The following is an 11,676-nucleotide window of genomic DNA, read 5'->3' on the forward strand; positions in this document are numbered from 1 at the left end:
TGCCCAAGTTACCTTCTTCTTCCGAGTTGGTTCCTCTGTTTTTTCAAAATGTTGTTCGTTTGCATGGTATTCCTGAGAATATCGTTTCTGACAGAGGGACCCAATTCGTGTCTAGATTTTGGCGGGCATTCTGTGCTAGGATGGGCATAGATTTATCTTTTTCGTCCGCTTTCCATCCTCAGACGAATGGCCAGACCGAGCGGATTAATCAGACCCTGGAGACATATCTGAGGTGTTTTGTGTCTGCTGACCAGGATGATTGGGTTGCTTTTTTGCCATTGGCGGAGTTCGCTCTCAATAATCGGGCCAGCTCTGCCACTTTGGTGTCCCCGTTTTTCTGTAATTCGGGGTTTCATCCTCGATTTTCCTCTGGTCAGGTGGAATCTTCGGATTGTCCTGGAGTGGATGCTGTGGTGGAGAGATTGCATCAGATCTGGGGGCAGGTGGTGGACAATTTGAGGTTGTCCCAGGAGAAGACTCAGCTTTTTGCCAACCGCCACCGTCGTGTTGGTCCTCGGCTTTCTGTTGGGGATTTGGTGTGGTTGTCTTCTCGTTTTGTCCCTATGAGGGTCTCTTCTCCTAAGTTTAAGCCTCGGTTTATCGGCCCGTATAAGATATTGGAGATTCTTAACCCTGTTTCCTTCCGTTTGGACCTCCCTGCATCCTTTTCTATTCATAACGTTTTTCATCGGTCATTATTGCGCAGGTATGAGGTACCGGTTGTGCCTTCCGTTGAGCCTCCTGCTCCGGTGTTGGTTGAGGGTGAGTTGGAGTACGTTGTGGAGAAAATCTTGGACTCTCGTGTTTCCAGACGGAGACTCCAGTATCTGGTCAAGTGGAAGGGATACGGCCAGGAGGATAATTCTTGGGTGAATGCATCTGATGTTCATGCCTCCGATCTGGTTCGTGCCTTTCATAGGGCCCATCCTGATCGCCCTGGTGGTTCTGGTGAGGGTTCGGTGCCCCCTCCTTGAGGGGGGGGTACTGTTGTGAATTTGGATTCTGGGCTCCCCCGGTGGCTACTGGTGGAATTGAACTGGTGTCTTCATCTTCTCTGTTCACCTGTTCCCATCAAGATGTGGGAGTCGCTATATAACCTTGCTGCTCTGTTAGTTGCTTGCCGGTCAACAATGTTATCAGAAGCCTCTCTGTGCTTGTTCCTGCTCCTAGACAACTACTAGATAAGTTGGACTCTTGTCCATGTTTGTTTTTGCATTTTGTTCCAGTTCACAGCTGTAGTTTCGTTACTGTGTCTGGAAAGCTCTTGTGAACGGGAATTGCCACTCTGGTGTTATGAGTTAATTCCAGAGTTTTAAAGTAATTTCTGGATGGTGTTTTTGATAGGGTTTTCAGCTGACCATGAAAGTGTCCTTTCTGTCTTCTGCTATGTAGTAAGTGGACCTCAAATTTGCTAAACCTATTTTCATACTACGTTTGTTATTTCATCTTAACTCACCGCCAATACATGTGGGGGGCCTCTGTCTCCTTTCGGGGTATTTCTCTAGAGGTGAGCTAGGACTAATATTTTCCTCTGCTAGCTTTATTTAGTCCTCCGGCTGGGCTGGGCATCTAGAATCAACGTAGGCATGCTACCCGGCCACTGCTAGTTGTGCGTTAGGTTTAGTTCATGGTCAGCTCAGTTCCCATCTTCCAAGAGCTAGTTCCTATATATGCTTATGCTATGTTCTCTTGCCATTGAGATCATGACAGGGGTCACTAGTGAGGCGCTGTCGCGTTCCGCGGGAATAGTTCAGGCCGCCTATATAGTAGAGAGGATTTACTGTGAAATTGTGATTTTGTACTTGAGTTCCCTGCGTGGAAAACTATTGTTATCTGTCTTTGGTTGAAAGTTAAAAGGAAAGTTAAAGAAAACGTTATTTGCTTTCTGGCTCCTCTTTGTCCCTGCATCCTTCTTTACCTGCGGTCCTTACACAGGCACCCGGACCCTTGGTCTCGTCCAATCCGGCGGAGAACAACGGTTCTGCAGGGCAACTGAAAGATTGGTGTCGGGAATTGCATGTGGGCACTGATTCTACCCCAACTCACCAGAAACAGGGGGCCTACAGGATGGTTCATGAGTACGAGCGGGTATTTAGCAAACACCCCCTAGATTTCGGGCAGGTAAAAGGGATTCAACATCATATCCCCACAGGAGACCATCGACCCATAAAAGAGAGATACCGTCCTGTACCCCCAGCTCATTATCAGTGTGCCAAAGACATGTTGCAAGAGATGAAGGAGGCTGGGGTAGTGAGAGACAGTTGTAGCCCCTGGGCAGCTCCATTAGTCCTTGTTAAGAAGAAAGATGGCACGATGAGGATGTGTGTTGATTATAGGCAGTTAAATCGCATTACACATAAGGATGCATACCCACTGCCCAGGATAGAGGAGTCCCTGGCTGCTTTAAAATCTGCTAACTACTTCTCTACCTTGGATCTCACCAGTGGCTACTGGCAGGTTCCCGTGGCAGAGGTGGACAAGGAGAAGATGGCCTTCATGACGCCGATGGGTCTCTGCAAATTTAACTACATGCCCTTCGGATTGTGCAATGCCCCGGGAACATTCCAGAGGATGATGGAGTGCTGTCTAGGGCACAAGAACTTCGAAACCATGTTGCTATACCTGGATGACGTCATCGTCTTCTCCAAGACTTATGTGGACCATCTGAAGCACCTGGCCGAGGTGTTCGAAGCCCTGTCCAACTTTGGTCTAAAGGTAAAACCGTCCAAATGCCATCTGCTAAAACCCAAGGTGCAGTACCTGGGCCATGTGGTGAGTGCTGACGGGGTGGCCCCAGACCCCTACAAAGTCACGGTGATCAAGGACTGGCCAAAGCCGGGCAACCTCCATGAGGTCCGGCAGTTCCTCGGATTGGTAGGCTATTACAGGAGGTTCATCAAGGACTTCACCAAGAAGGCCGCGCCATTGCAAAACCTGTCGGTGGGCCAATCCTGGATGACCAAGGGTAAGAATACCCCATTTGATTGGAACGAGGGACTGGAAGAATCGTTCACTTGCTTAAAGTTGGCGCTGACGGGAGAAGAGGTACTGGCCTACCCTGAATATGATCAACCGTTTGTGCTGTATACGGATGCCAGCAACATGGGACTGGGAGTCGTGTTGTCCCAGGTCCAGAAAGGCAAGGAGAGGGTAATCACTTACGCCAGCAGAAAACTTCATCCCACTGAAAGGAATCCGGACAACTACAGTTCCTTTAAGCTGGAATTCCTCGCCATCGTTTGGGCAGTGACGGAGAGGTTCAAACACTACCTGGCCTCAGCAAAATTCACCATCTTCACGGATAACAATCCACTAATGCATCTGGACACAGCAAAGCTCGGTGCCTTGGAGCAGCGGTGGATGGCCCGGTTGTCCAATTACGTCTTCACCATCAAGTACCGGGCAGGGCACAAGAACGCGAATGCCAATGCATTGTCCCAGATGCCCAACTTGCCAGAAACGGGAGAAGACCCTGAGGCACTTGAAGAGGTAGAGCTGCCCGCTTTCCATCGCCCCAAGGCCACCCAGTGCTCTCATCAGGTGGAGAACAGGCGCAGGAATAAGCAGGGTGCCATGCTGAACCCCCTGCCCCATCACGGGTGGGCAGAGACCCAGGATGGTGACCCCGCAGTCCGTCGGGTGAAAGAACTTCTGATGCAGGCAGGTTTGCATCCCGGCCCGGATGACCCACAAGAGACCCAACAGCTGTGGAGGGGGAGAGGCAAACTGTTCATTCACGATGGTAAGCTGAGTCGGAGAAGCATCGACCCACGCACTCATGAATTGGTATGGCAGATAGTGTTCCCAAGACAAGATGTGCCAATGGTTCTGGGAGCGTACCATGATGGGGCAGGACACTTCAGATGGAGGAAGCTGGAGAGGCTACTCCGTGGGAGGTTCTACTGGATTGGCATGAAGAAAGCCATCAAGAAGTGGTGTCGGGAGTGTGGCCCCTGTAGCCTACGAAGGAAGGACAGTGACAGCCAACGGGCTCCCTTGCAGCCCATCATCACCAAACGGCCGCTCGAACTGGTCGTGCTAGATCATGTGAAGCTGACACCTAGTCGGTCAGGCTATATCTACGCCTTCACCATCATGGACCACTACTCTAGATTCCTGGTAGTCGTGCCCGTCAAAGATCTAACGGCCAGGACGGCCGCCAAAACCTTCCAGCAGTACTTCTGTAGACCCCATGGGTATCCGGAAAAGGTACTGACCGATCAGGGGCCAGCATTTGAAGCGGAGGTGTTCCAGGAGTTTTGCAATCTGTACGGGTGTAAAAAGATCAGAACCACACCGTACCATCAACAAACCAATGGGATGTGTGAGAAGATGAACCAAGTGGTAATCGACTTACTGAAGACCTTACCTGTGGAGGAACGGAACTTATGGCCAAAAAAGTTACCCGACTTGGTAGACATGTACAATCACATCCCAGTGAACTCCACCAACTGCACTCCAGCGTACCTGATGTGAGGAAGATCTAGTAAGTTGCCTGTTGATCTGGACATGGGAGTCCTAACTCCCGAAGATACCTCGCCAGATGCAGATTGGGATACAGAAAGGCAGCAAAGATACCGCAAAGTACAGGAATGCGTGGAAAGAAGTCTCGCTCAAGCCAGACAAAAACAAGAAAGGGCCTACAACCAGCATGCCCCTGCAATTCCCTTGTCACCCGGTGAGCAAGTACTCAAACGGAAGAGGAGGCTACACAAGCTTGACGATCAATGGGAAGCAGAACCGTATACCATCCTGCCATCCGATTTTGACAACACGAAGGTCTGTCTCATCAGCAAAGATGGAGGGGAAACCTCAACAGTAGTATCCAGAGACCACCTTAAAATGTGCCCTGATAAGTTGAGAGAGAGGGAAACAGATCCAGGAACCTCTCCACCTGTAGAAGAGGAGAAGATGATACACACTGTCCTTGGCGATTTTCCCCAGTCTTGGACTCAAATAAATCAGGCCATTGTGGTACCTGTCTTAACATTTCATCAACTGAAACCGCCAGAACTAAATGAGGTGCCAGATCATCCAGACCCGCCACTACAGCGGACCCCACCAGAGGATGCCATGCCAACCGTTGAACCGGCAAGTCCTCCCTCTGCTATCGGCAAATCTGCCATACCCACCATTAGTAGTAGCGGCCCTGAGAGCTCCAGCATGCCAGTGCTACCCAGACTCACTAGAAGTGTAGCTAGAAGACAGTGCACTACACCAGCGGTAGCAAGCGTAGCGGGCCCTGGTAGGCCAATAGCAACCCCTGCACTGCGGAGGTCTACACATAGCACCAAGAATCAAACTCCACTTCGCTACAAAACTTGGAGGTATTAATGATAGTTGCTATTTGGTTGAAAATGTTTGTGTAAATATCTTTGTTACAGGTTTAAAAATGGACAATGGAGTAATGGACAGTGAATTGCTCCAAAACTTTCACAGGGACCCCTTTGTTTACCCGGGGTCCCTGCTGTTTCCAGGTTGCTCCCACTGAACTGAGAGTCATGAACTGTGCATGACCAAACTTTTGCAACGTTCAAGTGTCCTCACCTCCCATAAAGGGAAGCACTGTTATATTTACTTGTTCATAGCATTTACTTGTTCATAGCATTTCAAAATTTTGTATGTCTTTTGTTAACATGTATTGTTGTTCTTCTTTTCCCAGTCCGGGAGCCGGGGGGGGGGGGGGGAAGAGCAGCGCCCCAGAGTCTGGTCATTGCAGTAACGTCGCTCTTCCACCAGGGGGAGTGATGGTACGTCTGATTGCACTAAAAGAGTTCACCCTGCAGGTATCACAGACACACAGTACACTTCACACTCCGGCCACCAGGGGGAGCAAAAGGTCCTATCTACTAGGCCACTCCTCACACTTGGGTAAAACTGGGGGTTGGATAGGAAGTTAGGAAGAAAGTAGCTAGGGAGAGCTCGAGAGAGGAACTGTCAGGGGTGGGATCCTGACAGCGGCCTAGGACAGACAGAACGTTACGGAGCCTTGCTTGAGTCTTATAGCGGCAGACTCCTAAGAAAGGACATGAAGCAAAGCATATTGTGGAGAAGTGAGAAACGGGATCACAGCACAAAGGCGATAGAACCAGAAGGAGTCGTGCCTCAAGATCAGCAACATCTTTCTGAGGCGCGTAGCCGGCGGCCGGAACGCCGAGGAAGTAAGAGACTCTACGCATTACTTTGAACTACGGCCAGGCAGTTAACTTTAGGTTGGCTGTCTCACCTTTACACCTAACGAAGACAACGGAGGCAATTGAGGGAGAGGGGCGTCTCTAGGGTCCCTATAAAATAACTCCAGGCCTACCCCGTCATACGGGTGCGTCCTATCCATATCATCTGGGGGACAGAGAGAAAGAATAGAAACATACACGACAGCTGTGAGGACTATCCCGTGGTGCTCAGCAGGGAGGTACTGCAACACACAGGCGCTGGTAGGAAGGACACTGATTTTCACCTGAAGAGGGAACTCTGGATGTGCCTTCGGACCGGCCGGTCTCAGCCAGCCCTGTTAACAGTGCTCTGGATTGCGGGTGCCGAAGCCTTCAGTAAAGAGGTAAAGAGACTGCAACCCTGTGTCCTCGTTATTTACTGCGACCTACACCTTTTATTGGGTGCCCCTTAGCAGGACCATGGACCGGGTCGGGCCACTGTGACATCCTCAGAACCGAGAGACCCGGTACCGAGTGCCCCGCCGTCCTGTGTCTGGGGGGGGGGGGGTCGCTCCACAACTCAGCATTCTGTGTCTCCAAACACGATAAGTTTTGTTTCTACCAAACAGTTCTAACTTGGTTTCATCAGACCATATGACATTCTCACAATATTCTTCTGGATAATCCAAATGCTCTCTAGCAAACGTCAGATGGGCCCGGACATGTACTGGCTTAAGCAGGGGGACACGTCTGCACTGCAGGATCTGAGTCCCTGGCGGCGTAGTGTGTTACTGATTATAGCCCCAGCTCTATGCAGGTCATTCACTAGGTCCCCCGTGTGGTTCTGGGATTTTTGCTCACCATTCTTGTCATTATTTTGTCATCATTTTGACCCCACGGGGTGAGATCTTGCGTGGAGCCCCAGATTGATGGAGATAATAAGTGGTCTTGTATGTCTTTCATTTTCTTTTATTGCTCCCACAGTTGATTTCATAACACCAAGCTGCTTGCCTATTACAGATTCAGTCTTCCCAGCCTGGTGCAGGGCTACAATTTTGTTTCTGGTGTCCATCGACAGCTCTTTGGTCTTTACCAGAGTGGAGTTTGGAGTGTGACTGAGGTTGTGGACAGGTGTCATTTATACTAATAACAAGATCAAACAGGTGCCATTACTACAGGTAATGAGTGGAGGACAGAGGAGTCTCTTAAAGAGGAAGTTACAGGTCTGTGAGAGCCAGAAATCTTGCATGTTTTAAGTGACCAAATACTTATTTTCCACCATAATTTACAAAATAAATCTTGCCAAATCAGACAAGGTGATTTTCTGGATTTGTTTTCTCATTTTGACTCTCATAGTTGTGGTCTACCTATAATGTCAATTACAGGCCTCTCTCATCTTTTTAAGTGGGAGAATTTGCACAATTGGTGGCTGACTAAATGCTTTTTTCCCCACTGTATGTTTAAGGTGCTGAACCTAGAGTATATCTCAGATCAATTCAGTCACACTGAGTGACTATACATGTACAGCACTTCCCTATCACTGGAATGTATTCACAGAATGAGACTGCAACTCCCACTTTCTACTTAAAATGCACCACAATTAAATTTCGCCTTTAACTATCCTTATGCACAATGAGCTGTGCGCTCAGACTTCCAATCCCTATTCTTTACAAGTGTAAAACGACTCACTCTGTTGGCTGGTCTCTGTCTTTTACACTGGCTGAGATAGCCTATGTGATTAGTTGTGTTAGACCATCTGATGTAATATCTGCATTGCATTATATAGAAGCCTGCCTGGGCATGCCATTAGCGCACAGCAGTGTGAGAGATTTCTTCATTTTTTTTTTGACTGATAGAATGGAATTGCAGAGTGTTCAAATTTGTGGGGACTTGCATATTTCAGGAAATTTGACTCAAAGTCAATTCTCCATTGGTTCACCATTTCACTTGATCAGATCTGCTTAATCAATGATGATTTCACAGTTTTGATGTTGTTTGAAGATTATTGTTAGCTGAGTGTTGGTAATGTGTAATCCTCTCAAAAATAATTAAGACACGGTCATGAGTTATCTATATATCGATTATTAACTGAACATTATAAAACTGCAAAACTTCCTGTAGATTGACACCTTTATTTAATTTGATATCCTAAATTTAAAAAGAGTGATTAACTTACATGTTAGATCCTTGACTACTTTCACATGACTTGCTATTTTCTTCAAGGACGATAGTAAGGAACAGATGGAATTGTTTGGAATGAGGCATTTCACAAAGCACTCCAGTTCTTCTTTCTCTTTGCACCAACCAGCAGGTCTTGTTTCCATATGATGAATTACAGCGCCATGGTTCTGCAGACAAATAGTATAAATTCCATTTTGTTAAGTACAAAATATGCTCAATCAATTTAGAAGGATCACACCAAAATACTATCAGAGACATAGATTACAGTGAAGATTCATTTACTGGGCTATATGGTCTTTTTTAAAAAACAAGCAAACAGTATTTTGTCAGCAGGAGATTACCACTAGAAGACTAGTTGTTGGGTGCCAGGTAGTCCTCTTGCTCTGTATATCCACACCCCAACCACTGAATCACAGCTTGGCAATTAGTGGTGTGGAGGGGTTATACAGAGCTCATCATTTAGGGAACTGCAAGATTCGCCATCCCTGCAAACTTTTGAAAAGTGAAAGAGGGATTCACTCGCATGCCTCTATGACTGAAAGCTGGCAGCTCTTGGGAGGACTAAAGTTAATTTTATCCCAATTGGCACACTTTCAGTACAATGGCTGGGTACATTCCTAATGTTATTAGGAGGCTAGATGGAGGCCCGATGCTAACGCATCGAGAGGGCAGTAATGTCACGATGGGGACAGACTTTGCAGTGTTGAGAATCTCTCCCCACTATGTACTCACCCACCTATCCACTCTCTCTTTCTCCATGTGCTGACTTCTCTCCTCTCTGCTGAGATTTTCAGCCCATTTTTTTAGGCTAAAAGTGCTGCTCTCGAATTATACTCGAGTCATTGTCCCAGGGGGTCGGCGGGGGAGCGGCGACTGTCACATCATACTCACCTGCTCCCAGCATGGTCCCTGCTTCTCAGATGGTCTCTGACGCCAGTAGCTTGTTCCTGTGTTCAGCGGTCACGTGGTACAACTCATTAAAGTAATGAATATGGACGCGACTCCACTCCCATAGGGGTGGAGCGCATATTCATTACTTTAATGAGTGGTACCATGTGACCGCTGAACAGAGGAACAAGCTGCCGGCGCCAGAGAACATCACATCGGAGAAGCTGCCAGGGACCGCGCCGGGAGGGTGAGTATGACGGGGGAGGGTGAGCCATGCGATATTCACCTGTCCTCGTTTACTTCTGGGCTTCATCTTCCGCGTCTTCTGGCTGTGACGTTCAGGTCAGAGGGCGCGATGACGTGCAGTGGTGGAACGGGGACAGGTGATTATCACAAGATTCGGGGGCCTGAGCGACAAGAGGTATGCCTTTTTTTTTTAATAGCAGCAGCAGCATATGGGGCATAATATGCTATGGAGCATCTTATGGGGCCATCAACCTTTGTGCAGCATTATATGGGGCATAATATGCTATGGAGCATCTTATGGGGCCATCAACCTTTGTGCAGCATTATATGGGGCATAATCTATGGAGCATCTTATGGTTCCATCAACCTTTGTGCAGCATTGTATGGGGTATAATCTATGGAGCCTCTTATGGGGCCATCAACCTTTGTGCAGCATTATATGGGGCATAATCTATGGAGCATCTTATGGGGCCATCAACCTTTGTGCAGCATTATGTGTGGCATAATATTCTATAGAGCATCTTATGGGGCCATCATTAATCTTTTATGCAGCATTATATGGGGCATATTTTAATATGGAGCATCTAATGGGGCCCATCATGAACTTTATGGAGCATTATATGGGGCGTATTTTGTATGAAGCATCTTATGGGGCCCATCATGAACTGTATGGAGCATTACATGCGGCTCCTGATTCAATATGGATATTCAAAAACACTTAACCTACTGATGTCTCAATCAATTTTACTTTTATTGGTATCTATTTTTATTTTTGAAATTTACCAGTAGCTGCTGCATTTCCCACCCTAGGCTTATACTCGAGTAAATAAGTTTTCCCAGTTTTTTGTGGAAAAATTAGGGGTCTCAGCTTATACTCGGGTCGGCTTATACTCAAGTATATACGGTATGTAATAAAATGTTATTGTATTATTAATTTGGGGGGGGCCTCTTTATTTTTTTATTTTATTAAATAGAAATGTATTTATTTTACTCACCTACATAGCGCCATTAATTCCACAGCGCTTTACATACAGCATAGTCATTGTCCCTATTGGTGTTCTCAATCTAATTTCCCTATCAGTATGTCTTTGTAGTCTGGGAGGAAACCAAAGAACTAGGAGGAAACCCACGCAAACACGGGGAGAACATACAAACTCCATTCAGATGTTGTCCTTGGTGGGATTTGAATATAAGACAGCAGCGCTAACCGCTAAGTCAAATAGGTAGGTAGGTAGATAAGTAGGTGATAATTTTTTTTAACATATTTACAACACTGATCAGAAGCATCGCTTCTACCAGACCAAGCCACCACTTGCCTGGTAAAAGCAATGCTTCTGTTCAGTATATAGAGCGCAATGAACTCTATGTGCCTGCAGAAAAGACAGAAAGCGGTGATAAAGCTTCTGTCTTCTCAGAGGAAACTTAGCTCTCCAGCTGCTTGCAGTCCTGTCTGCTCATCTACAGGTGCATCTCACAAAATTAAAATATCATTAAAAAGTTAATTTATTTCAGTTCTTCAATACAAAAAGTGAAACTCATATATTATATAGAGTCATTACAAACAGTGATCTATTTCACGTGTTTATTTTTGCTAATGTTAATGATTATTACATACAGCCAATTAAAACCCAAAAATCATTATCTCAGTAAATTAGAATACTTTATAACAACAGCTAGAAAAAAATTATTTTAAAATCCGAAATGTTGGCCTACTGAAATGTATGTTCAGTAAATGCACTTAATACTTGGTCGGGGCTCCTTTTGCATCAACTACTGCATCATGGCCCCATGAATTGCATGACATTGCCTGGGAGAGCCAGTGCTGACACTGCTATAATGGCTCTGGCAGCGGAGCTGAGTATAAGTGTTAATATTTCTTATTTTGATTTAATTATTGTATTGCTAACATTGTTACTTATGACTGTTGTGTTTGAAACTGTTAAGTTGTAAAGCACTGCGAAATATGTTGGCGCTATATAAATAAATATTATTATTATTATTATTATTATTATTATTAATAATATTATACAAGAGGTTAACATAGAGCTTGAGAAGGGGTTGTTCGAGTAGTGGAAAACCCCTTTAAAAAAGGTCATTGTTACAACTATTTAAAAAAAAATTGCTGAAGCTTCTTATAAAATAACTAGATGGAGGCCCGATGCTATCGCATCGGGAGGGCAGTAATGTCACGATGGGGGCAGGCTTTGCA

General features: G+C 46.3%; 1 protein-coding gene across 1 annotated transcript in view; it reads right to left on the reverse strand.

Moving 5' to 3' along the window:
- Positions 1-8,476, reverse strand: part of LOC143775069 (tyrosine 3-monooxygenase-like) — a 271,622-nt gene extending 263,146 nt beyond the window's left edge. The window contains exon 1 of the mRNA XM_077262903.1: positions 8,329-8,476. Coding sequence (XP_077119018.1) covers positions 8,329-8,476 — 148 coding nt within the window. The remainder of the gene's footprint in view (positions 1-8,328) is intronic.
- Between the last annotated feature and the right edge of the window lie 3,200 nt (positions 8,477-11,676).

Source organism: Ranitomeya variabilis, chromosome 5 (genome assembly GCF_051348905.1).
Source record: "Ranitomeya variabilis isolate aRanVar5 chromosome 5, aRanVar5.hap1, whole genome shotgun sequence".
NCBI lineage: Eukaryota > Metazoa > Chordata > Amphibia > Anura > Dendrobatidae > Ranitomeya > Ranitomeya variabilis.